The 27325-nt window shown below is 39.5% G+C and overlaps 1 protein-coding gene across 6 annotated transcripts in view; it reads left to right on the forward strand.

The window, feature by feature from the left end:
* The window catches only part of LOC117219778 (agrin), an 846148-nt gene that overhangs the window by 812064 nt on the left and 6759 nt on the right, over nt 1–27325 (forward strand). For 5 of the 6 annotated variants that reach the window (XM_033469208.2, XM_033469209.2, XM_033469205.2 and 2 more), the window contains 11 exons: nt 220–349; nt 1457–1690; nt 3040–3336; nt 4144–4293; nt 6045–6305; nt 7052–7198; nt 8190–8426; nt 21815–22009; nt 23437–23610; nt 25233–25572; nt 26537–26764. In XM_033469208.2, coding sequence (XP_033325099.2) covers nt 220–349; nt 1457–1690; nt 3040–3336; nt 4144–4293; nt 6045–6305; nt 7052–7198; nt 8190–8426; nt 21815–22009; nt 23437–23610; nt 25233–25572; nt 26537–26764 — 2393 coding nt within the window. The remainder of the gene's footprint in view (nt 1–219; nt 350–1456; nt 1691–3039; nt 3337–4143; nt 4294–6044; nt 6306–7051; nt 7199–8189; nt 8427–21814; nt 22010–23436; nt 23611–25232; nt 25573–26536; nt 26765–27325) is intronic. The other variant, XM_033469207.2, reaches the window with a different exon arrangement.

The following is a 27325-nucleotide window of genomic DNA, read 5'->3' on the forward strand; positions in this document are numbered from 1 at the left end:
TTTCTTGCGATCGTTTAACGCATACGACGTTGCAAGACAATAATTTTAAATAACTATACTAATACCTGTAATTTTAAGAATATAGTCGCCCATAGTGATCGAAAGTTTAAGCAAGTTTAAGCGAGCTAGATCCAGATCGTATATTTATTCGAAGGAAAATCCACGGAATGTTGAAATGTTCCTCCGGGTATTAATTTCTCGGTTTCTATTTTGTTGCAGGGCAAAGAACCGGCGGAAGCGGAGAAGGTATGCGGCTCAGACGGGAAAACCTACGCCAATGAATGTTCAATGAAGGTAGCTTCATGTAAATCTCAGACCCAGATCTCCGTCAGCTACATAGGAGATTGCGGTAAGTCATCTAAACTATGCATCTACGTATATAAACTATACACGAGCTCCTCTCTTCCCTGTATCCTCTATGAATTCTTACTTCCAACGATTTTCAGTGATCCTTACAGCTGCGATGCTATTTACCGACGATTTCCTAAACGTGAACTAACCTCTCCAAATTCCTACGAAAATTGTAGAAATTTTTAATGTTAGAAATCCGGTTTCAGCAATGTCAAGGCATTTTAGATTCTTTTACATTTTTTTTTAAATAACCAGACGATTTTCTAAACGTAAATCAACGTCTCCAAATTTCGCTCGAATGGTACAAATTTTAATGTTGGAAATAACTTTTCAGCAATGTCCATACATTTTCGGTTTTTTCTACATTTTTTAAAAATAATCTGAGGATTTTCTAAACGCAAATCAACGTCTCCAAATTTCGCTCGAATTGTACAAATTTTAATGTTGGAAATAACTTCTCAGCAATGTCGATACATTTTCGGTTTTTTCTACATTTTTTAAAAATAATCTGAGGATTTTCTAAACGCAAATCAACGTCTCCAAATTTCGCTCGAATGGTACAAATTTTAATGTTGGAAATAACTTTTCCGCAATGTCGATACATTTTCGGTTTTTTCTACATTTTTTTTTAAATAACCTGACAATTTTCTAAACGTAAATTAACGTCTCCAAATTTCAACGAATTATACAAGTTTTAATGTTACAAATAAGTTTGCGGCAATATCAATAAATTTTACATTACTTTACATTTTCTTACACTTTTTCCACATTGTTTTTTACACTTTTCACACTTTTTACTCCATGCGAACTTCGAAAAAAGACAATGGCTCGTTGAACCCCTTACACTGCGACATTTGTTCAAAGCTACGTTGCTAATAAATTCCAACATTTTCGAACGTTCTTTGTAACACATAAAAAAGAATTCAGGTCATTTGGTACAGCTTTCAATAAACCGTTGCATTGTTGAAAGGCCTCCGAATATTTTCTCGCAGCAGGGCCAGAATTTGAACAACAGAGAGAAATTCTGATATCAAACGGCGGGTTAACACAATCATACACCGTATCGCAGGACCGTAACAAAGGGTACAAAACGTATTCTTTTCAGAACTCTGCACCCGCGTCGAGTGCGAATACGGGGCGCATTGCATGGCGGGGGTGTGCGTGTGCCCGGAAGAATGCCCGGAGATCACGGAGAAGCCCGTGTGCGGCAGCGACGCCAAGAACTACCCCTCGGAGTGCGAGCTGCAGAAGGCGGCCTGCGGCAGGGACCCGAAATTGCCGGTCTTGCACGTGATATTTTACGGCGACTGCGGCGACCGATTTGCTGTGGCAGCATTGAGTACGTTCTACAACGTTTTACCGAGAACCACCCCCCGTCCCGCCGCCGTCGAAATCTCTCCGACTGTCTTACAATAAACTCGAACACGAAACTTTCCCGTTCAACTTTCGCGCGCACGCCGCCAGGCGTTTCTCCGGTCTATCGCAATTTCATAGAGAAAAGAACCACGAACGGAACACGCTGTTATTGAATCTAATTCGATTGCGTTCTTGGAATATTAAGTAACAATTTGGTGGTGGTCGCGACGTTGTTTCCGATGGAGGAATTACGGTGCAATTATCGAATTGGCTTACGAAAATGTGCGTTATGATATTTAAGTATGATCTTCGGTCTCGATTTGGACTTGAAGTGAATATGTTCTATTGAAGTTTTAATTATGATAGTCTAGTTGGATAATTAGAGACAGTGTCAGGTATTTTGCAAAATTGTCCCGAATTAATGAGTACAGGAAATTCTCAGTAATTAATGCTCTGATTGTACGCTGAAATGGACAATTTGGAAAGTGGAGATACCATTATTCGAGCCTTGTGGCTTGTTTTTATAGTTGTTGAGAATCTGTAATTATAAATTTACTTAATTTTTATTAAATTTATGCTATTTAGATATACTATTTTAATACTATTTTATAGTTTATACTATTTTAATACTATTTTATAGTATATAGTATTTTAATACTATTTTATAGTATATGCTATATTTTAATACTATTTTATAGTATATACTATTTTAATACTATTTTATTAGTTTACTTTATATTATTTACTATGCTATTAAATTTATACTATTAAATTTGTACTATTGAATTTAAACTATTAAATTTATACTATTAAATTTATACTATTAAATTTATACTATTAAATTTGTACTATTAAATTTATACTATCAAATTTACTACTAATATTAAATACTACTATTAATATCAAATTTACTATTTATTAATACATACAATAACTTCGACGATCTTCGCTTCTCAAATTGTCCATTTTTCTGCCCAATCCGTGCGTCAATCGTGGAGAATTTGCCAACTCGATGCCACCCCTACGCGAAACATCGTTCCCCGGCGATTCCATCGTTCGCCAACGGCCAAAAAGTGTAGAATTACGTAGGCAGCGAGGCATTAACAAAAGGCGGCGGATATAAATTGGCTATTAACGGTACAAAGGCGCCACTAACTCGAAAGAACTGCGAAAGCAAAGCCTCCTATCCCACGGCCGGTGTCCACCCGGCGTTCGACCGTGGAACCGCACCCCCCTTAAAAACCCGTCCCGTTAACGAGCCGACAAAGCCCTGCGCGCGCTCTCTAACAACACTAACAACTCGATCCCTCCGGTTGGCCGTGTCCCTAACAGCAACGATGTCGACGCCCGCTGTGGTCCGATTGGCCACCACTGCAGTTGACGTGACCAACACCCAGGGCCGCGAGGACTGCAAGAACATCAACTGCGACTTCGAGGCTACCTGCGAGCTGGGCCCGGACAACTATCCGAGGTGTAGCTGCAAGTTCGACTGCGCCTCGATCTCCCCCGAAAACATGCGACCGGTTTGCGGCAGCGACCTAAGGACCTACCCGTCCCTGTGCGCCATGAAGATGGAGGCTTGCCAAAGGCAGCAGGAGCTAAGAACCAGACCCATCGAACTTTGCCAAGGTTCGCCGCGGCCCCCGGGAAACTTACGTCGATTCTCGCACTCCGCCTAATTGCTCCGACCGTGGGCGGACTTACTTTCATGCCGGCTTAATTGTTTCATACCGTGTCCCTCCCCCCTCCCTGTTTTTGGCTAATGGCTTCACGAGCGGCTTACCCCTTAGAGGCGAATTCACACGCGGTCCCGATGCTTTCTTTCTACGCTTTTCCGCGTGCACGCCGCTTCCTTGTTCTCTGTTCGTTTGTTTATTTATTTATTAGGGGTGCTCCGAAAGCGGCTGACGTTTTTAGATATTTACGCGAAATTTTGTTCTCGCCGCTTTTTAGTCGGCAACGCGCGCTCTTGCGGATTTATGCGGCTTTAAAAATCGTGCATTTTGCTGCAGCGATAAAATGTGACGTCGGTTTTAGATTGCTCTACTTAAAAATTCAGCGACTCGAGGTGAAATCATTTTTATCGTAAGAGTAGCGGATTGTCGTGAAGAAGCATGCTTCTAAATTGTTTATACAGTGTAACTCCGTTGATACTGTTATTTAGATTTCGTGTGGCGCTTCATTTTTAATTTCTCTCTCTGCGCAGACTTCTCGGCACAGTTTTTTATGCTGCAGCGAATCGAAATAGGATTTATTATTTTTATTAGAATCGTAATTAGATACGTGGACAATTTTGTGGCTGAGAGTGTGCTTAATTTATGTGACTTTTCTTTCGTTTCAGTTGTTTTGAAATTTTATTTTTATTTCGTTATATTTCGACTTTTTCATTGTTATTTTCACTCCGTATATTTTACAAACGTCTACTTTTTGATGCAGGCATGGAAGTGAAGCCCTGCAACGGCGATCCCCCGATCGTGGACGAAGAAGGGAAAGAATACGATTGCGGAAACGGACCAGAACGAAGAGACTGCCCAAGTAACAGCTACTGCCACCAAACCACGCGAATCGCTCGATGCTGCAGAAAAGGTCGGTTTCACTGCACTGCGTCGTTTCCTTTTCGGACACTAGATTTCAACGGGAGGCTTTGAACTCTTTTTCGTAAATTCTCTGAACGCGCGAAGATCCGACGTTTATTAATATATATAGACACGGAGCGAACACGTTATGAAATAAGGCAAGGTTGCGTGTACAGTAATTTCGCCCTAATTCGCGCTCAGATTGCGGATAAGAATTTACTGTACTATTAAATTTAATAGGAGAAATACTAGTATAAATATTAATATAAATATTATTAATAGTATAGTATGAATTTAAAAGTATATATACTAGTATAAATACTATTTATAGTATAGCAAATTTAATAGTATAAATACTATTAATAGTATAGTAAATTTAATACTACAAATACTAGTATAAATACTCTTTATAGTATAGTAAATTTAATACTATAAATATTAGTATAAATACTACTTATAGTATAGCAAATTTAATAGTATAAATACTAGCATAAATACTATTTATAGTATAGCAAATTTAATAGTATAAATACTATTAATAGTATATTAAATTTAATATTATAAATACTGTTAATAGTATAGTAAATTTAATAGTATAAATACTATCAATAGTATGGTAAATTTAATAGTATAAATACTATTAATAGTATAGTAAATTTAATAGTATAAATACTATTAATAGTATAGTAAATTTAATAGTATAAATAGTAGTATAAATACTATTAACAGCATAGCAAATTTAATAGTATAAATACTAATATTAATACTATTAATAGTATAATAAATTTAATAGTATAAATACTAATATTAATACTATTAATAGTATAATAAATTTAATAGTATAAATTTAACAAAAATTCAGTAAATTCACATAGTTTCCGATTGTCAACAACTATAAAAACGGGCCGCAAGGCTCGAACAATCGTAGCTCCTCTTCCCAAATTGTCTATTTTCAGTCTAGTTTGAAATACCACGTTGCCGTACGAATCGTTTAATCACTCGATCATCCACCAAACATCCATAAAACATAAATTTCTTGCCGAATCGATCGCGTACGCAAATTGAATTCCCGCGAACGTTCGCAAACCAATAACACCTGTTCACTGTTCCCATAAACGCGTTGATATTAATCGGGCTAACATTTGATTCTATTTCTCATTCCCGTTACATCTAAATGGGCCGATGCTTTGCTATGATAATAATATAATTATGACAACTCGGTGGATATTCGACGATCGCGAGATAAATGAACAGAGACTTGCAAATTTATACTATTAAATTCATAGTATAAAATTTATTATACTATTAAATTTATAGTATGAAATTTATTATACTATTAAATTTATACTATTATGTTTACTGTGCTATTAAAATAGTATATGATATAATATAGTATTAATAGTATACTATTAATAGTATACATATTATCATACAATTAATTAGTATATATATTAGTATACTAGTAATAGTATAGTAAATTTAATACTATAAATTTAATAGTATAAATTTAATAGTATAGTAAATTTAATAGCATAAATTTAATAGTATAGTAAATTTAATAGCATAAATTTAATAGTACAAATTTAATAGTACATTAAATTTAATAGCACAGACATAATAAAAATATAGAAAATTTATCCTCTTCCGAAATTGTCCATTTTTGTAAGCAATCTGAGCGCGAATAGGGAAAAATGACTGCAATTAGGGAACGTTCGCCGCCCGATAAGACGAACCTGAGTTAAACGTAAATTTCGGGCTCAGCTCAAGAAACCCAAGTGGTGAAATGCTCGGACTCCTGGCACGGATGCTGCCCGGATGGAAAGACTGCCGCACGCGGACCCAACGGCGCAGGTTGCCCAAGTTTGTGCAACTGCAACAGGTGGGGCAGTGTCTCCGACACTTGCAACCCGGAGACCGGCCAATGCGAGTGCAAACCTGGCGTCGGTGGCCTGAAATGCAACAGTTGCATGCCGGGCTATTGGGGACTGTCCAAGATCAGCAAGGGCAATCAAGGATGCATACGTAAGAATTTCTAACCGATCGGAACATGCAGTTCATTTTATGCAGTTCTCGAGCTTGAAACTGTTTTCATATGTTTTATATTTTTATATGTATAGTGCACTTCAAAGTCGTCCACTTCTTTTTATTCAGTTCATTTTTCCTATTTTATCAAATTGATCCAGATGTAAATCAAATTCATTATTTCTTTTTTTTTAAATCAAATTCGCCTTTTTGTTAATCGAAGCAGTCTTTTTTTTAAATTAAATTCACCGATCGCGGTAAATCATTGAGATCAATCATTTATAAAATTCTTGAATTCTTCAACTTTATAAAATTCGATTTACCGTTTAGCAAATCAGATCAACTTTCTTAAAATTAAGTCCACTTTTTTGTAGATCGGATCAACTTTTTTTCATTAAATTCGCCCATTCGCGAGTCAAATTCACCCCTTTGGAAATCAAATTCACCTTTTTGTACACCAAAGCTAGGCTTTGTACACCTTAAGCTATTGTAATAAATGTAAAAATCCATTGTAAAATTGTCCTGAAATTTGTTACTTTAGTTTAGACAGAAAATGAATTTAATTTGCAAAAGGGTGCAGTTGATAGAAAAATGTTGAATACGACCTGCGAAAGGATGAATTCGATTACAAAGAAAAAGCGTACGCATCTAGTAAAAAGATGACTTCGACGTGCAAATATATCTTGTACACACATCCATTCTCGCCGAGTGAAGTTTCTACAATTTATTATTATCCGATGCTTCAGCGTGCGGCTGCTCGCTGTTCGGCTCCGTCAGAGAGGACTGCGAACAGATGTCGGGCATCTGCATTTGCAAACCGGACATGGCTGGCCACAAGTGCACGATGTGCACTGATCACAAGAGTATATTAACACCGACCGGTTGTTATCCAGGTATTGTACGCGAGGGAGCGCAACGCATTTATGAAGGGCAATTTATTTATTTGATAACATAACCTTTAACCCTTCGCACTCGGATGTCGCCGATTCGGCGACACAATCTATTAATTATTATTTAATTTATTATAATCACGTAAAATGCATAAATAAAAACACAAGATCTTTTATTTATCAGTTTCCATAACACTTCCGAGTAGTATAATGATTTTTCTTTAAATTCCATTCTATATAAGGAAATGTCTATGTTTGCAAAATCTGTTCCGAGTGCAAAGGGTTAAGCCATCGCGTAGAATTTCGCTCCTTGCTAATTAACGAATTAATAACAATTAATAATAAATACTAATAATTATTATAGAGAGTAATCCGGGTAGATTCGAATCGTTTTACTTTCTCTCAAACGCAGAGAAATGAAAAATTAACAAATCTTCTTAAAATATGTTGCAAAGTGATCTGAAACATTTTTATCCAGCAAGTAATTCAAAGTAATTCAAAATCATAGAAATGATTAGAAATCTCGTGAATAGAACGGTCTCACAGACAGCGCAACGATCGAATTGACAAATCAAAATAAACGAAAGAAAAATCGGGAAAAATAATCGTACATTTATTGGATCCGTTCGTCGAACGTTAAAAGTGCGAGCCTCGACTAAATGGAATAGCATACATTTAATAAAAATACAATCAATTCACGGTAAATCTAACGGCACAAATTTCATAAAAATACAACCAATTCATAGTAAATTTACAGTTAACGAGCCGCAAGACTCGAACAAATCGTATCTGTCCATTCTCGTCCAAGAATCGGGAGCATCAATTTTTGCGAATTTACCGAAAACAATGAAACGCGTTCTCGTCGCGATCATGTTCCGGGCAACGTGTGCCGCGCACTAAAATCCCGCGGGAATGATCTCGCATCGAAGTTTACGGTCTAATAGCAATCGATGAGCCGATGCATTCCGGCGTTAATGGTCGCGTCTGCTTGCAGTGGATACGATACCGCCGATACCGACGTCCTGCGACAAGCTGGAATGTTATTCCGGCGCCCACTGCTCGGAGATCGGTGGCCCGCACTGCGAATGTCTGTCGTCCTGTCCATCGGACATACCGTTGGTCCCGGTTTGCGGTACCGACGGACAGACATACGACAACGAATGCGAACTAAGGCTCTACGCTTGCCGCCATCAGGCGGACGTGGTCGCGCAGGCCTTCGGCCACTGCAAAGGTGGGTTCACAGAGCGTACGCCGTACAGGCCGCCTTATATTCTGCGATACTAATCGGCCGTAATCGCCGTCGGTGTGCGAACACTTTTCGCATTTGCCACGCCGCGGCCCTGCGAAGAGAATCGAAACCACCCCGACCGCAGAAATCACGCGCGACTCTTCCGTAAACGTTTTCAGCTCGTCGACCAGTTCGCATACCAGTCGCTGCTTGATCATTCGAGAGACCAACATTCTCTTTCAGACGACGATTTTTGCTTCTTTTGTTTAACTTTAGAACGGATTTTTCTTTTCTCTCCGGAACGTCGTGTTTCGGATCGACGCGCCGGAATCTCGTTTCAGCCGGCTCGAACCTGTCGATCAGGCTTTCTTCACGTCGGTTTTTAGTTTATAGAGCAGCGGAGTAGTCGCTACGGTCCGGTCCTGGAAAGTTCTGCCGTTTTTCAAGCTTCCGAACGGCGAATGTTTCGTGCTGGAGACGGATTTTGAAAGTCGCGCGCTCGTTCGCGCAACAATGGCTGGTCGCGGGCAGGATCTCTGAATAAAACTTGTCTTCGCGATGAAAATGGATCGAACGAAAGGCTCGTTCCTTCTTAAATAGCTTCAGTGACTCGAAAATAATGCATAGATGCCCTTAAATTAAGTAAACGTTCTCGTCGTTTGAAATTTCGCCAGTTTTATTATAAATATATATGAGCAACCAGGTACACGCTGATTCTTTCGGAGATTGTTTTAAAACGATGCTGATACTAATTGTTACATTTTAAGTGATCTCCCGTTTCGTCTACGGCGATGTTGTTGTCGGAAAGATTTCGTCAACGGTCTCCGTTGCGGAAGAATCGCAACGAGCGAGTCGAACTTCTCGCCGATTCGCTTTCGTAGATACGTCTTCGTGTTTTCCTTACAATAATACATTACTATAAAGAATATACATAAGAAATATGCACAATTGGAATCGCCGCTCTCAACACAGTGACACACACACACGCGCGCAAACAGCGACACTTGTAATTCATCGAGCCGTATCGCGCATTTCATTGTCCGATCGAATCCGTACGACACAGAAATGAACGGCGGTTTGTGCAAACGCTTCGATCAGACTTTATAGCTTTCCGTGATTGATTTTGTATACGGTTTCCGCAAGGCACACGGCCGATTCGAATGCACTAAAGTCGAGCGGCAAGGTGCGCCGATCGAACAAAAGCCGCGAACAGCCACGGTTTCGAATAAACCAGCAAACGAGCATCGAACGGAAAACGCATATTTTTCCGTGCACGTATAACGAACGTGAAAACGACGACCAAGCCCGTTCGTCGAACGCACGATACAAATGTTATAAATGTTAAATTTTATGGTCGCTCGCGATGCACGACGCGGCGCAACAGTTGGCAAAATGAAGAAGACTTGTCTGTCGAACGAGAAGAAAAACCGAAAACACGAAAGAAAAAAGCGCGAGAACTTTCCGCTGGACCGTGCGACGTTTTTCTCGAGGATTATTATACCTCGAATATGGCGGCTCTTTGCGTGAACCGTTGGGCCTCTCTATACACGATCGAATGATAGGAATCGAGCAACGAATACGACACAATAACGATGTTAACGTCGGTCAGACGATCGACGAATTGATCCAGCCGACGATCTCTCTCGGCACACTGTGGCGGTTCTTAACGATTTCGAGGGTTTTCAATTTAGAGTAATACGTTCTAGGATAGTGTTATAGTAAGCGCATAAAGGCAACACGTGCCACTTAGGCAGCCGAACGGCGCGTGTCGCGTAGGAGACGTCGCGTCGACGTCGAAAGAATCTCGCGGTGCTTGATGGAACCTAGGACTAACGAGCTAACAATCTGTTCCTTTGTATCCGTTAAGTGATAATAAACTTGTCGAATTTCTACTAACCTGTACAGCATATATGTTTATAACCCCCCTCGCCCGCCGATTCGCTTGCTTTCTTCGTTCTCGTCGCCGCGCGATTCGAAGCTTGCGAGATTTATTCTCGTTTCCGCGTCTAGGCGCACGCGGGCCCGAGGAGAAAGAAAGCAAAGCGAGTAAACTAACAATAAAGTTTCTCTCTCTCGACAGTTGACGATGCGACAGAAATGTTCCACGGTCTATTTCATCAAAGTATTCTATCGATCCCGAGGAATTCTGCGAAGCGTTCGGACAATCGTTCGATCCGATGTTCCCAGCGATACGGTCTCCCCTATTATTAAATGGACTTTATTTATTCATTTATCGATCTGCCGCCGTTCCTTCGTTGCGCCCGAGATAGGGCGTGGTCTACGAGGATGGTGTATTTGTCATTAATTTAACAGCGGTTAGCGCGGTGGGTAATGTTTACGGTGAGATATTGCTGGCGCTGCTTTAAATAATAGATTCTGCACAGTTGAAATTTCACGCGAGAATTTCGTTTGAACGTTTTCCGAAACGGGAAATTGTCTTATTTTGATCGCCCGAAATATTAAGTATTTATGGCGAAATGTTGCAAGCGCTGTTTTAAATAACGATATAAATATTTTCATAATCATTATTTTTGGAATCGAACACTGTTTTTCGTGTGAGAAATGGGATTTCGGTAAATAAAATATTTGATTTTAACGATCGGAAATGTCTTATTTTGATCGCTCGAAATATCACATATTTATGGTACAATGTTGCAAGCGCTGTTTTAAATGACAATAAATATTTTGATAATAATAAATATTTTTGGAATCGAGCGCTGTTTCGTGTGAGACATGAGATTTCGGTAAATAAAATATTTTAACGATCCGAAACGAGAAATGTCTTATTTTGATCGCTCGAAATATAAAATATTTATGGTAAAATGTTGCAAGCGCTGTTTTAAATAACAATAAATCTCTTAATAATAATAAATATTTTTCGCAATTGGAATCGAACACTGTTTCGAGCGAGAAATGGAATTTCGGTAAATAAAATATTTCAACAATCATGAAACATCGTATTTCGAAACGTAAAGTGAAATAGCTGCAACGAAAAGAAAAGTAAATAGGCAGATAAATAAATAAAATATCTCCCGAGCTTATTTCGAATAAAAAATCCCATCTGAAGTACTATTTCGAGCAGCCTCTGCAACGAGCGAAATATTTCATTCGCGAGAGCACAGTTTTCTCGAGCGAGCGAGCGAGATATTTCATTTTCGAAAATACAACTTTGCCGAACACGCGGAATATTTTATTTTGAAAAATACATGCGCGACGCGAAACCAAATATAACTACCCGCGATTTAAGCCAGCGTTTCACCCGGCTCCCGGGCATCGATGTCTAAAAATACGAACACTTTTTACCAAAACGAGCGACTACGTTCTGCAGAAGTGCAGTTTCATAATTTCGATGGTAACCGGCCACTACGCCGGTTGCAAGCAAATTACGGGATTTCATGAATTCGTAGCGCCAATAAAAATCTCTAGCGTGTGGCACATCGAATAAAAGCTGTAATAAAATTTGGAGCCGGCTTCATTTCGCTTGTAATTTAGCCGGAATCGTTCGTTAAGGAAAATTGGACATTAATTCCGTGGCAGTTATTCGTAATCCTTCCGGTAGACATCGCGATATTTGCATAAGTTCCCGCTGTTGATAAACGTTTTAAACTAAATTACGATAAACTAATTACGATCGTCCGTAATTAGAAAATACTGGACAGACTCCGAGCGTCGCGTCTTAATCGTCGCATCGAATAATTTGTCACGTGTTCGCAAGTGCAGCGTCGATCGAAACAGCGTTGCAACATCGAGTACATTTTTTTATCGCATAGTTCGGCGATACTAATCTCGAGTTCCTATTCCGACGTTCTCGGCGTCCCTTCGAATTGCGTGGGTAAGTGATGTTCTTGATAGTTACAGATTATTGAACGCATAAAACATGAAGAAATCGGGCGAAAATCATGCATAGCAATTCATGATACGGTGCGACACAATTAGAGCAATTTTTACGCTCGTGTCGCACAAAACGAGGAACAGATGACGCAGAAACCTTTCTCTGTAATTGAAATTTCAAGAGGAAAACGTGGAATATAATTATATTATTTATTGCTTTGACATTAGAACTTTACGAAGACTAAAGTTGCTATTTCAGAATCCCAAAATGGCGGGAGGATTAATTTTTATATCTAATAATTCCATACCTAAACTTGACCAAAAGATATTATATTATTTATTGCTTCAATATTAGAACTTTACGAAGACTAAAGTTGCTATTTCAGAATCTCAAAATGACGGGAGAATTAATTTCCACGTCTAATAATTCAATACCTTTGGCAGATAGCGTATACGCCAACGCGAGTCCGTTTTATCGTTTCTCTCGTGTCTCGCGAGCGATGAAACATTCTATGTACAGATTTGGGTTAGACATGTCAATAGTATCTGGTGGCTGTGTCGCTTGTTCACACCAAAGTGTCAGGATTTAATCCCTAGATACAGAGGGTAACTCAATATTCAATATTCAATAGCTTTACTATACGTACGTCATCGAGCAGCATGCTGCGAATTTACGAGGGGAGGCGACATGGCGATACTAAGAAACAATCGTTTCGGAACGTATGCGATTCGATAGAAAATAGAACTTGAAAAATTCAATAGAAAACAATACTTATGAAATTCGATAAAAAAAAATAGAACTTGTAAAATTTAATGGAAAATGGAACGTATAAAATTCAATAGAAAATGGAACGTATAAAATTTAATAGAAAATAGAACTTAAAAAATTCCTGCAACTTTTTCAATTCAATTCGAACTTATAAAATATATGAAACTCAATACAAACTTATTATTACACAGATTATCATTCTACAACACAGATTATACTATCTGCTAAAAACCAGTATCATTTCTTTTCCTAATTTCGTCTGAGACCAAGTCGAATCGTCGCTGTTAAAAAATACATACATTAAAAACACTAATTTCTCCAAACGAAATCAAAAACGAGGACAATAAAATCGCAACAACAGATAAATTCAATAAAATACTAGAATTAATAACAAATTAATCCTAAAAGTCAATCTCTCCGATGAACCACCCAGCAGTCTTCCAAATCGAGTTCTCCGCACCGAAGTCGCGGCGTTCGACAAATTCGCAACAAATGCATCGCGAAACAGCCCGTAAAAGACGCGACAACGGAGTCGTTAATCGCGCGAAGAAACACGGCCGAGGATCCCTCGGAAACCGCATCGGAAACCACGTTCGTTCCTGCGAGAATACATTCTCGAACGTCCGTTTTCCCCGTTGCGAACGAGATCGCCGGATCGAACAATAGGAATATAAAGAGGCAGCCGCGCGAAGATCCATGGAACTTCCTTCATCCCCAGAGTGCGCTATCTCACTCGTAGGTAAATTCCGGGAAAGTTGGTGACGTTAACTCGCGAAACTAAGCGGCGAAGGTGGATCTAACTAAATCACCGTCTCGACTGCCGGCGAAGTCCCGGTCTTAAGTGGTCCCGGCCGAGATACGCCCGGCTCCCTGAACTTAACATCGGGGCCTTTAAGAATACGGTAACCGAGTGTCCCCCGCCGCGGCGGCCGTTAAGCGGAGGGTGGGGCCCTCGGTCAAAATAAATTAGTCGGCGGCAGTTCGAGCCGACGGGAACTTCCGATCGGAGGCTGGGCACCGACTGCTTTTTGATACCGTTGTCCCTATAAATCGAATCTCGCTCCAGAGCCCTGCCCCGCCCCTGCCCGCCCCTGCCCCCGTTTGCTCCCGTTTCCGCGATTTTCCACTTTTTCTCGGGGCTCCGTCGCCCGGCGCCGAACGCCTATATCCGAGGCTGCGATAAATCCGTCGGAACGACCGGGAGGCAAACAGTTCCCCCGGTTGCATAGCTTCCCCAATCAGTTTTTCCGAGTTCCCGCGAGAACTTATTGGCCAGAAGTTCTCGTCCCCCGCGATCGGCGAATGTTTCGTACACTCGTTTCACTTATAGGAGTTTCCGGCGAACTCGTTCGCGACGTTACGTCCTCCCCTCCCCCCGCCCCCCGTGCCCGGAATCTATATTTACTTATCGCAGCCGGGCTTGCTAATGGGATTCGAGCAGAAATTGGCGGTTCATTGTGCCGGGGTCCGTGCATGCTGTCGCAGTCAAAGGAAACGCGACGGCGCAGAACGCGATGGAACTTCGCTGGTTGCTCGTTTGTTGCGCGGATCCTCGTTCATTCTGGCCAGTTAGAGACGCGATTGTCGACTATCTATGTGTTCATTGATGTTATCGGTACGTCAACTGTATATTATAATGAATAGTAATTGATGATATGCAACGGTAATGGTTCGTTTATGTTCGCGATATGTGAAACGTTTTTAAAGAATTTTCTCCAATGCGACTGGACACGTTTTGAGTCGACCAGAGTTATGTTAATTTGACTATGATTGAAGGGAAAGCGTCGTTCCGTAAAACTATGGAAGTTATTTTATATAATTTATTTTATATATACGAGAGTTAATGAGAGAGAGAGAGAGAGAGAGACAACGGACGACGCTTTTGGGAAACAAAAACTGTATAAAAGCTTTTATTTTTCTTCCAAAACTGTGGCAATCTATATCGAAGAACTGCTCAATTGTAATTTAAACAAATTAGATTTATTAACCACGATAATTCAAGAGGAGATTTTTAGTAAATTCTGGGAAGAATCGACGTGCCAGATTTCAGTTTCCAAGAACTTGTCCAAGAACTAATTCTAGAGATATAGGTGCAAGATATATGAAAACGTGTGTTATTAAATGCTTTGAGAGTTTCAACATTTTGTCCGAGATATTCGAATTGAACGAGCAAGGAAACGTTATTAAGTAGGTAACGAGGTACGTATTTCTTACTAATGAAATATCATTTTGAATGCAAAACACAGCATCGTAATATTTTCGTTATTTTATCGAAATATAGTAAATAATTATTCCTTGATCGATTGAATTTTATTTCGCAAGCAAATTTTAAATAAGTTCTCCATAATTCAAAATAATTGAAATAATTCGACGAAATAATTCAAAATAACTCAAAATAATTCAAAATAACTTAAAATAATTCAGAATAATTCAGAATAATTCAAAATAACTGAAAATAATTCAGAATAATTCAAAATAACTCAAAATAATTCAGAATGATTCAGAATAATTCAAAATAACTCAAAATAATTCAGAATAACTCAAAACAGTTCAGAATAATTCAGAATAATTCAAAATAACTCAAAAGAATTCAAATAATTTCCTATAATTCAAATATTTATCTACAATTCAAATAATTCTTGACAATTCAAATAATTCAAAAAGCTAGAAAATGAAGACGGCACAAAAGCCGTGGCTGCCTGGTAGCCAATAGCATCGATAAACGGCAAAATATTGCCTGGTAGCATCGGGTAGAGAGACTAAACCGCATGAAAAACGAAATTCCGCGTGCCCGTGTAATCGATTCCCGCGTAAACAACCGTAGGTAAAACATTAAAATCCCGGCGAGGCTGCGGTTAAAAGGAAGAAGACGCCGCGCCGCGGGAACCGTGCAATATTCGTCGCAGGCAATCTTTCACTGAAATCAATGTTTACAAAGTATACGAGATCGATCAAAGCTACCCTACGCTGGTATTACTAAAACGTTCTTGCTCGTTTTTCCGCGGCGCATCGCGGGAGAGAGAAGGTTCGCCTGTTACTGCGGCCCGTCGATGCAGATTCGCTCGGGGTTTCCGGGCGCGGCCGCGGCGTCGGAGGCCGAGGAGAAGGGAAACTGTGGAGGGAACTCGGTCGCCGAAGGAAAAGAAAAGACATTTCCGGGGCGCATCCACGGTCCGCAAGTATTCCCGCAGCCGCCGACAAAGTTCGCGAAACGAAACGTTGGAATCTATTAAAGTCTCCGGCCGGTTCCGTAACCTTTCACCCCTTATTTTCGATTGCTCAGCCCCTTCGACAGGTCCCGGACCCCTCCATCCGACGGCCGTCCGGTCCCTCGGTCGCTGGAAGTCAATCTCTTAAAAAGTTCTGCTGCTTCTCTTCTTCTTCTTCTTCTTCTTCTTCTTCCTCCTTGTCCTCTTCCTCCTACACTTCCTTTTCGCTTTCCGCCTCCACGGGACGAGCCCCACGGAGTCAAACATAAATCAGATTACTTCGAGCTCGCGAACCAACCCCGTCCACCTTCGCGACCCTCTCCCCGCGGACAATCCGCTACACAGGAGAGTCCGTTCCTCGTCCGGTCTCTCGCTACGTTTCCCTCTCTACCGTCGCGTCGCGTCGCGACGAGATGAAAACACCCCGAAGAAAACGCGGCGCGGGCAACGGCTGCCTCGCTAACAAAGCCGCGTCTGATTTCTTCGATACTTTTTCTATCGGAAAATATCCTGTGTTCGGGGGGTGGCACCTTCGGTTTTGACGACCTTGATGTGCAGGATGCTGCGAAAGCGTTCGAACGCTTTCTCAAACGGAATTGGTTTGTTGTAAGTGAGCCAAGAAATTGATATTTTTTCTTGAGATGTCTGCTGGGAGTATTTTACTCGACATTGTCCAAAAGATCATTTTAAAAAATTGCAATTAGTTGGAGTGACGAAAAAGAAGTAAATAACGCTTTTGTACCTTTTTGTCTCAAGACAGAACGAAGAAAGTTAAAACAATTCGTTTTGTATACGATTCAATTTAGTTTGTGTGTGATTCAATTTATTTTTTATATGATTCAATTCATTTTGTATGTGATTCAATTCATTTTGTACGCGATTCAATTCATTTTGTATGTGATTCAATTAATCTTACACGTAATTCAATTCATTTTGTATGTGATTCAATTAATCTTACACGTAATTCAATTCATTTTGTATGTGATTCAATTCATTTTACACGTGATTCAATTCATTTTACACCTGATTCAATTCATTTTACACGTGATTCAATTAATTTCACACAAGATTCGAGTCATTTTATACGCGATTCGTCTTATATCAAAAGCTTGTCGCTCGTGCAACGGTTACGCTTTCAATAATCTCTTCAATCTAAACTTCATGAACATAAAAGTCATCTTGCAACACGATACAACAAATTTTATCAATGTCTCAGAGTCGTCGCTCGAGTGCAACGGGTAAAAAACAAGGGAATAAAATCTCCGCAACCGTTAAATACCAGTCTGATCTCGCCGTTTCGCCGAGAAGTGTCCTCGACCGCCGATTAAAACCGGGGCAAAGGGGCGGAAAGTGGACACAAAGGGTCGGTAAACAGCGTCGACGTCGCCGTTGCGTTTGAGCCGGCGCTGCAACATTGTTGCGATTCCTCGCATTCGACAGATAAACGCGGCAGGTAATCCCCGGGCCTACAAGCCCGCTTCCCGCGGCGGCATTCTCTGTAAAATAAACAGCGAGGGGGGGGGGTGAAATAATGGAACAGGGGCCGAACGGTAACGGGGTAACGTCGATAAAGCCTCCGATGAAAAGGCCAATCGCCGGAGCGCGGGTCCAAGGAAGAAATTCTCCGGGTTCGTAAATGCCAACTCGTATTTCCCATCAGGCTCTCTCCTCCGCCAATCGGCGAACACTTAAATTGACTAAACCCGTTCCCTACCCCCGGCAGATCGCCCCCCGCGACCGGACCCCGCGCGATCCTTCCGCTCTATTCAGTCTCCGCCGGTTTCCAGGACAGAAAATATTGGGTTTGCGCACGTGAAACTGTCGTTTCGAATCGGACAGTTTAAACGAGGAAAAAGTATATTATTAGGTTGCCAAGAAACTCTCGTCGTCGTCCCCACCCTCGTGACCATTGTCTTGGAAAGGTATTTGTTGCGAGACAGAGGAGCACAGCATCGTCCTTGGAAGCACGAACCGTCCCTTTCAACGACTTCCGTTCGTCCAGCGGCTCATTTCTCCATCTTATTTTTCGGCCATCTTATAGCGCGGGGGTGGCCAAACTTTTGATCGTTACGGGCGACCGGTTTTTTTTTTTAAATTATAGACGGTGGAGAAGTGGAATTTTTATTTTTATTTCAGAGTTTCGTATTGTAATTTTAGAGTTTTATTTTAATTTTTATTAATAAGGAAAGCAGTAATTTTTATGGAAAAGTAGAATTTTTATTTTAATTTCAAAGTTCAGTATTGTAATTTCAAAGTTCAGTATTGTAATTTCAAAATTTTATTTGAATCTTCATTAATAAGGTTTGATGAAAATTATTTGATGGAAAAGTAGAATTTTTAGTTTAATTTGAGAGCTTAGTGTTTTAATTTTAGAATTTTACTTTAATTTCTATTAATATAAAAAATAGCAATTTAACGCCAAGAATAAGTTTAAATTTAATATAAACATAGATAATAGAAAGGACGAAATGGAGGAAGAAATAAAAAAGCAGTCATTCTGACTAAAATATGTCTTTTGACGTATTTTCGTAAAAATAGCGTTCGCAATTGTTCAATATTTTTGTTCTTGTCGAATGTCTGTTAGCAACAAATATTGCAGAATTTTTACGTCGCAGAATGTTATTATTTATTCTTATATATTATTATCATCGGTAATAACATTCCTCTTCGTTCTGCAACACCGGTCGCCATTATTGAACATCCAAAACAGCAGAAGGAAGATTTAGATATATTTTTGGATCATCTATTAATATAAACCTGATAAACAATAAATCAGAACTCGGACGTATAAAGCTGTCTAAATTTTCTACGTTCGGTCGCGTTTAAATCCATTCGCCGAATTTGCGCTTTGTGTTGCAAAGGGTTTATGATTAATTGCGTTTGCTCCATTAATTGCCCCGGCCGGAACTTCCTAGAAATTAGGCTAATGTATTTGCGAACTCTTTCTTACACGCGTTTCTCAATACAAGTTGGTTATTCGGCGATTAATTTTCCGTGCATTCCGGCTAAACGTTGCCTTTTTGGATCAAACTTGCAATGTGCTTTTTGCAACTCTATTGTTCCTGAACTGTTGGTCTCTGGGAACGTTCTGGTCACATTTTGCACTAAATGGTACAATTAATGAAACAAAAATAAATTGACATTTAGCTGTTTTCGTCGAGAAACTTTTTGATTTGAAAACGTTAAATCATTACATACTTCAAATACAATATTAAATCGAAATAGAATATTAGATCAAAATAGAATATTATATCGAAATAAAAAATATTAAATCAAAATAGAATATTAAATCGAAATATAATATTAAATCGAATTATAGTATTAAATCGAAATAGAATATGAAATCAAAATAGAATATTATATCGAAATAGAATATTATATCGAAATAGAATATTAAATCAAAATATAATATTAAATCGAATTATAATATTAAATCGAAATATAATATTAAATCGAAATAGAATATGAAATCAAAATAGAATATTATATCGAAATAGAATATTAAATCAAAATAGAATATTAAATCGAAACATAATATTTAATCGAAATTTAACATTAAATCAAAATAAGATATTAAATCGAAATATAACATCATAAACCAAACCATAGCATTAAATCAAAAAATCTACCATATAAAAATAAAGCCGCTTTTAATTACCCAAATCGAATGTATACTTCGAAAAACAGGTTGCGCTGAAAAACAGAATAAAACGAGCAACATTTACATCGTCGGAGCACCAACGTAAAAAACACTTATTTCGAAAAAATTCCGGGACTAATAACGGAGCCCGATAAATCGTCGACGAAAGTAACGTGGCACACGTGTGCGATGGGCAATTTCACATGCAGAAACCCAATATTTTTCGCCGGTGGACAGGGGCGAGAGAAAAGTTTCGTTTCCCAATTGTCCCCGCAGTCGATAAACGAGTCGATTATATCGAGAGTAATACGCAAACACGACGATCCACCGAACCGGGAGAGAGAAAGAGAGAGAGAGAGAAAGAGAGGGAGAGAGAGGGGTGGAAAAAGGATGATCGGCGGACAGGGGGGGCGGAGCGGAGGTGGATGGAAAAACAAAGGAAAAAGTAGCGGGCAGCGGAAGTCGTCGATGTGAAATAATAGGAAGCAACGCTGCAATTGGAAAGTAATTAAAATCCCATCAAGCCGTCTCGAACTCCTGTTACCGGGGCCGCGTAACTGCCTCCGATAGAATTAGCTTTTCGATTCTCATTATTTAGAGAAATTGCGACGCACCTCCGCTTTTCCGGCTCATCTGTGTTCGACGTTGTATCGAGCTCTGATTCTCTGTTGCCTCGTCCCGTCCTTTCTCACGAAAGAGAGAGAGAGAGAGAGAGAGAGAGAGAGAGAGAGAGAGAGAGCGAACGAGCGAGAAAAAGAGAGAGAGAGAGAGAGCTGGGAATTTGATAATTAAAAGTCTGAAACGCTGAATTATTACGTTCAGTCGTGGACAAGTTTCGCGCTGCTTTATTCGAATCGCTGTCCCTCCGTAACAGTTTATAATTAAGGGTGCTTTATTACACGTTTACCGGCATAATGAATGGGCAGTTTCTATTTATTTGTTGTAAACGATGTTTCCCCCGAACGTTCATTTACCTTGACCGTTCGCGAATTCATTTTCGGCCGATACGTTCGATCCTGGCAAGGCGATATTTACGTAGCTTCTGATATCCGCGGATTTTTCACTCGATATTAATCCTTCTTTCTCACTCTACGTCGCATTCAATTTTTTGCAGCCGATGTAAAATATGAAAACGTCTCCGAAAAAAACGAAATAACTTCTCGCAGGTTTCATTCATCCGAAGGATTTCTTTAAAAAAGAAATTTTCTTTAGAAACGATTATTTATAAAATTGCGTTCCATCTTTAAATTTAATACGAACTTCGTCACAAATAATTACAAATAAGCGAATTTCATTTAGAAAAAACTGAACACGAGCCACGAGACACGATTCATTTTTATTTTGTAAAATGGCGAACGAGGTATACGAAAGGATTCATTTTGCGTACAAAATCTGTACGAACCGATTACAATGTTAAAAAATATATAAATATTATATAAATATTATATGAGAATATTACATAAATATTATATGAATATTATATAAATATTATATAAATATTACATAAATATTATATGAATATTATATAAATATTATATAAATATTATATAAATGTTATATGAATATTATATAAATATTATATAAATATTATATAAATGTTATATGAATATTATATAAATATTATATGAATATTATATAAATATTATATGAATATTATATAAATATTCTACGATCATAATACAATTACAATTGAAAATATGATCACCGGACGATTCGAATAGCGAGAATTTCGCGTAGTATTTAAGCGTTCGAAGCGGAATATCTGCGAACAATTAAGGGTCGAAAGAAGTGTCAGCTATTCGTTGCTCGTCGAATGCGCCCCGTAATCCGGAATCGTCTGAATAATTTTAAATTCGCCGGAACAACACCGATGTCCGTGCGCTCGCGCGTCGAATTTTCCACCGAATGGCTGCAGAATGTCGGAATTTCGTGAAATTTTCAGACAACCCGATGGTGAACACGGACTACCCGGTTAGGAACTACACGACGGTGCAATACACCCAGCCAGCGGCCGCCATTTCGCCATTATCAAAATCTACCAGGCATCTGCTGGTGCCGGAACCGGATCCACGCTATTATTACACTCACCGGGCCCATCAGGAAACCATCTCGATCGACAGAGACAATTTAAAACACGGTAAAAGCCCCTGTTTTCAATTACCGAGCCCGTTTTCACGGTACATTTAATAGCCGGAGTGCTTCAATATTGATATTTGCCCGGCAAGGGAAAGTCTTTTGCTCTCTTTATTTACTTCGCCGCGTTAATCCTCGCCAGTACCCGCGTAATTCTACGATTGACGGACGCATTAATGAACGTTGTTGTCGAAAGAAAAGCGATTTTGTTCCGCGCTGATCTCCGCCGGCTTCTTAACCCTCGCGCGGATTCTTCGTTTCGATGACACTATTCGCCAGTTTGCCGGATGATCAATGAGCCCAATCGGTCCCTAAATGTCCGGATATATGTACAGAAATCTTAGGCGAATAATAGGTCGATTTATTTTTGCATAAAACTCATATCGGTCTCGCGGTTCTCCATCGCTTAAACAATTATCGTTTCCAAGCTTTCTAGTAACAATGTTTCTGTCTAATTTGTATCCTATTTCTTTAATTAGTTCGTCACGTCATTTCGAGCGTCCAAACGATGTCTAAACAATGGAGAAATCTGTTAATTTCTTCGTCAAGTTGGACACATTTTATTCAATTTAAGTAGAAGAAAATTTGAACGAAGTGATGAATGATGACAATTTCGGACGAATTAAAAAGAATGGTCGAATACAGGGTGTCTCAAAAATGTCTCTCAATCTGGAAGGAATCTCAGGAACCTCGGGAACCTCTCATTATCGGATTACGAGACATTTTTCAGACACTCTGTATATACGACTCGAGAAAAGTATATCTATTTTATTTGTATATTTTGCCAAAGAATAATATACGTACTAATTTTTGCAGTCGTTCCACTCGTTTAATAATCTTTATTATTCACTTGCATTTCCATTAATCCAGCAAGTGTCTCACAACTTGCCAAAACCTCGCAAAAATGATTTTACATCCAATAATTCCGCTTTGTCCATCGTTCGATCGCCGTGGCCGTCACTTTCGAATAGATTAACGAAAGCGGAATACCTTATCGCCCTAATCGTCTTAAAATAGACTATTATTACCTCCATTGACACGTAATCTGTGCTGTGATAATCCGTGACGCCCGGAGCCCACGAAATTAACGGAGAACACGTTTTCATCGGGCGCGTTACCTTCCGCGGCAGTCGGCAGCTTCGTAACTCGTTCGCGATAACATTCTCGGCGTAACGTAATTAATAGTTCGAAATAGCGACGGATATCCCGACAACGATCTCCAGGCGAACGCTCGCGCTCGCGCGCGTGTGCACGCGCGCCCCGCTTCGAATAGTGCGCTACTCTCTAAATCCGCTTTGCGGTTAATTCTGGATCAGCTCGACGTCGCCGATATCGGATCGATATTGTTACGGACGCGACACGGTCTCCTTGTCGAAAGTGGGGAACGGCTCGTCGGCTCGACGATTTATCGTTAACGAAACGGCTTTCCAGGCGCGGCAGCCGCTTACAGACCGACCCCGGCGACGATCCGCGTGGTCACCGCTTTGCTCGGTGATCTCTGCACCGACGACAAGGACTGCACCATCCCGAACAGCGAATGCTCGAACGGCGGGTGCATCTGCTCCGAGGGCTATGCCGAGACCAGCGACAGACAGGAATGCTTTGGTGAGTGTAAAAAAGCAACTAGAAGTGTGAACGATTACAGACTCGTGGTAACTTGGACATTTTTAGCGACGTTTGCACGAAAGCTTAACGATTTGGAGTATTTATATGTTTCTATGTGAAAAATATTATTATATTCGAATTTTTGCATTATTGTTTTGATACATAGTACAATATATTACATATTGTACAATATTATAATATATAATGTATATTGTAATATATTATACATTGTAATGTAATATAATATCATATATATTGTTATTATATTATTATTTTAATATATATTATAATATATTATATATTATACATTATACATTGTAATATAATATAATATTATATATATAGTATTATCTATTATGATATAATATATATTATTATTTTAATATATAATGTATAGAATTATTATTATATTAGAAATATTATTAATTAGTTTCGATTGTTGGACATTGCGAAATTGACATTGTGACAAGATAGTAGAAAATTAGTTTTGATTGTTGGACATTATGAAATTAACGTTGTGACAAGATATTACAAAATTCGTTTTGATTTGGAGAAACTTAGTTTTCATTTTAATTTAATCTAATTGATATATACACGCTAAACGCCCATTTTTTAAATACAGAAAAGAAACATATATTAGAAATAATAGAAAATAGAAATACGGTTTTGTTTTGGCAAACAAAGATCAGTAACTAAAATATCAAGCCAAATGTCAGTAAAATTGTAAAAGTCACTTCGAGTTTGTAATTCATAATTATTCACAGCACTGAGGGTGCCCTCCTTCAGCAGCGACACCCTGCGTGTTTAAAAAGAGAGCTTAACGAAGCATTAAAAAATTGCACCATAAGAGATCCTACTATTCAAAAGTACGACGTAAAAACTCCCTTATCCGAACATCCATTTTTACAATATTCCATTATACATATAATCGAATAAAATCGTTAAACAATAGAACGTTTCGCTACTGTTCTCGCGCGAGAAGAAAGCACCATTGGCGTCTCCATCCCCCCTCCCGCCAACTGTCTCACTGCCGCAGCTCGTAAGAGGGGGAACTAAACACGAAGGCGCGTCCCTCTCGCGTGCCAAGATCATTTTATCACCAGAACATTACAAAAATAAACCTTCGGATACAAGATCCTCCATCGTATCGTAACACACTGTTGCAAGCCCCCATTTGCATTAACAAATGAACGCATATCCCGCGACCGCGATCAACTGGAGGGAACATTTAAACGAACGTTTTTTTTATCACACGTCGCGCACCGCCCATTGTTTCCATGGAAGGTAAGCCAGAGAGCAGTGGTCTGGCCGCAAATCAAGCGGTCGAGACGCTCGTAAAGATAGAGCGAATAATAAATAATATCTTTGCTTCGTGTTGGTAGTTACTAAAAAGCTACGACTATCTTATTCGGGGCTGGATCGCGGTGCCGGTGCCGTAAAAGGGAGCGGAATAAAGGCTGCGCGCGCGCTCCCGCGGTTTGTTATTCAGAGAGGCCGCGCGGTCTGCAGTTAAGATTAAGAAACCGCTTCCTGGAACAGCCGGAACGTTCGATGTTCCCGGATCGTTCCGAGGAGGAGGGGGACGGCGAACGCAGGAGCGTATCTAATTAACCTGTTTCCAGCTAATTACGTGCCGGTCACACCGACCGAAGAATTTCGTGCCTGCCTGTCGTATCCGTGTCACGCGACATCGACCTGCATCGATCTGCCGAGCGCGACGTTCGTCTGTATCTGCCGGCCGAATTACACCGGGCTATTATGCGACGAGGAGATCAACAAAAGGGATTACGAGGTGCCGTCGTTCGACGGGAAGAGCTACGTAAGGATGAGCCGGCTGAAAGCTTACCACAAGTTCAGCGTCGAGGTGGAGTTCAAGACGTACGCCGACAATGGGATTATACTTTACAACCAACAGAAGAGCGACGGAACCGGGGATTTCGTGTCGTTGGCCATCGTCGACGGGTACGTATACTTGCCGGAGAACCGTACTCACCCCCCTCCCACCGGCAGGGTGAACCGTCGTGGTTTTTAATACAATCAGATGTCACAGAATTTGTGATGAATTTAGCGCGACCTTTTTATTCGTGACTAGCTAAGATTTAATATCTTAAGAAATATCGTCGTTTCGTTCAATTTAATATTGATGGTAATTTGAAATAATAATATAATAATTACATAATAATATAATATATATATATTATATTATTATTTCAAATTACCATCAATATTAATAGAAATATTATTATTAATAGAAATATAATATATATTATATTTCTAATATAATATAAATAATAATATAATGTTGATAGAAATTTAAAATTACGTAGTGATCGATTATGAGAATAATAATATAATGATGTTATAAAAGAATTCAATTTGCAGCCAGTAAATCTGTATCATTTTAGTTAAATTCATCCGAAAGAAATTTATATAATTACATATTACGTGTTAATAAATTAGTAGAGACACTGACAGACTTGACATAATTAATTTGTATCTTTGAATCGACTAATATGGCAACCTTCAATTTTCTCGGGACAACAAAAAATGCACCATCTTCAAAATAAATATTATTTTATATCCATGTACTAAGTCAGTCATCTTAAGACAGTTTTAATGACCCGATATAACAGTTCATGCGCAGCCTATATTTATTAACAATTTATCCCGTAAAATTTCGGACCTCCCCAGAAGAACAAAGACACTTCGAACGAGCCGCTCCGTTACGAAATATGTAAATACGTCAAGGGGTCAGGCGAGGGTAATCATTGCGATAGCGTGGCGTGTATCAGCAGTTCCGTATAATTTCGTTGGACGGCGACATCAAAGTGCCCCATAGCGTAGGGCGAGCGCGTAGTATGTGCCCGATCGTTCCGAAAGCTTGATGGCGCCCGTAGTAAATATCTCGGCGTAACTTCTCTTGCAGGCACGTGCAGTTTCGATACAATTTGGGAAACGGTCTGGTGAATCTAACTTCTCCTGAGAGGGTCACTATGAAAACGTTCCACCGTGTGGCAGCTAAGAGGTACCACAAGGACGGTGTCCTGATTTTCAATGACGGCGAGGACGTAGTCGGTCAGAGCCAGGGAATGCTGAAGTTGCTGGACTTGAACCAGAACACGTACATCGGGAACATGCCCACAAACTTCTCCAAGCAAGTATCTTTTGTGCAAGCTGTTCGAATACGTGAAAATACCGGTCCGTCGCCTAACACGCTCATTTCTGCCAGAAATGTTTTTTAGTCGGAATCGAAACACGCGGATCCGAGAATGCTGAGGCATGATTCGTCGAGCCTCGTGGCTTGTTTTTATAGTTGTCGAACGAGAGAGAGAGAGAACGAAACTACCTGGAAAGGCAGCTGCCAGTATGTCGGTGAACATTACTATGAATTCATTGCAATGCTAGGATAAAAACAATGACTTAACTTTTTTATTTTTAACTTTTTATACACGAAAATTTGATTATCGTATTGCCGAGATTCTTCCAATTAAAATGAGACCAAACACGACATGCTTTAGTCCATATTTAGTATTCCATAATCAAGTTATATTCAATATCAATATTCAATATCCATATTCAATTACATCGAGATTGATCTTATTTTGAGTAGACGGAAATATTCGTCCAAAGTATGTCATGCTTGGTCTCATTTTAATCAGAAAACTGTCAGCAATATGTCAAAATAGAGATCGGTATTAAAATGTTAAAATTAAAA

Source organism: Megalopta genalis, chromosome 5 (genome assembly GCF_051020955.1).
Source record: "Megalopta genalis isolate 19385.01 chromosome 5, iyMegGena1_principal, whole genome shotgun sequence".
NCBI classification, from domain to species: domain Eukaryota; kingdom Metazoa; phylum Arthropoda; class Insecta; order Hymenoptera; family Halictidae; genus Megalopta; species Megalopta genalis.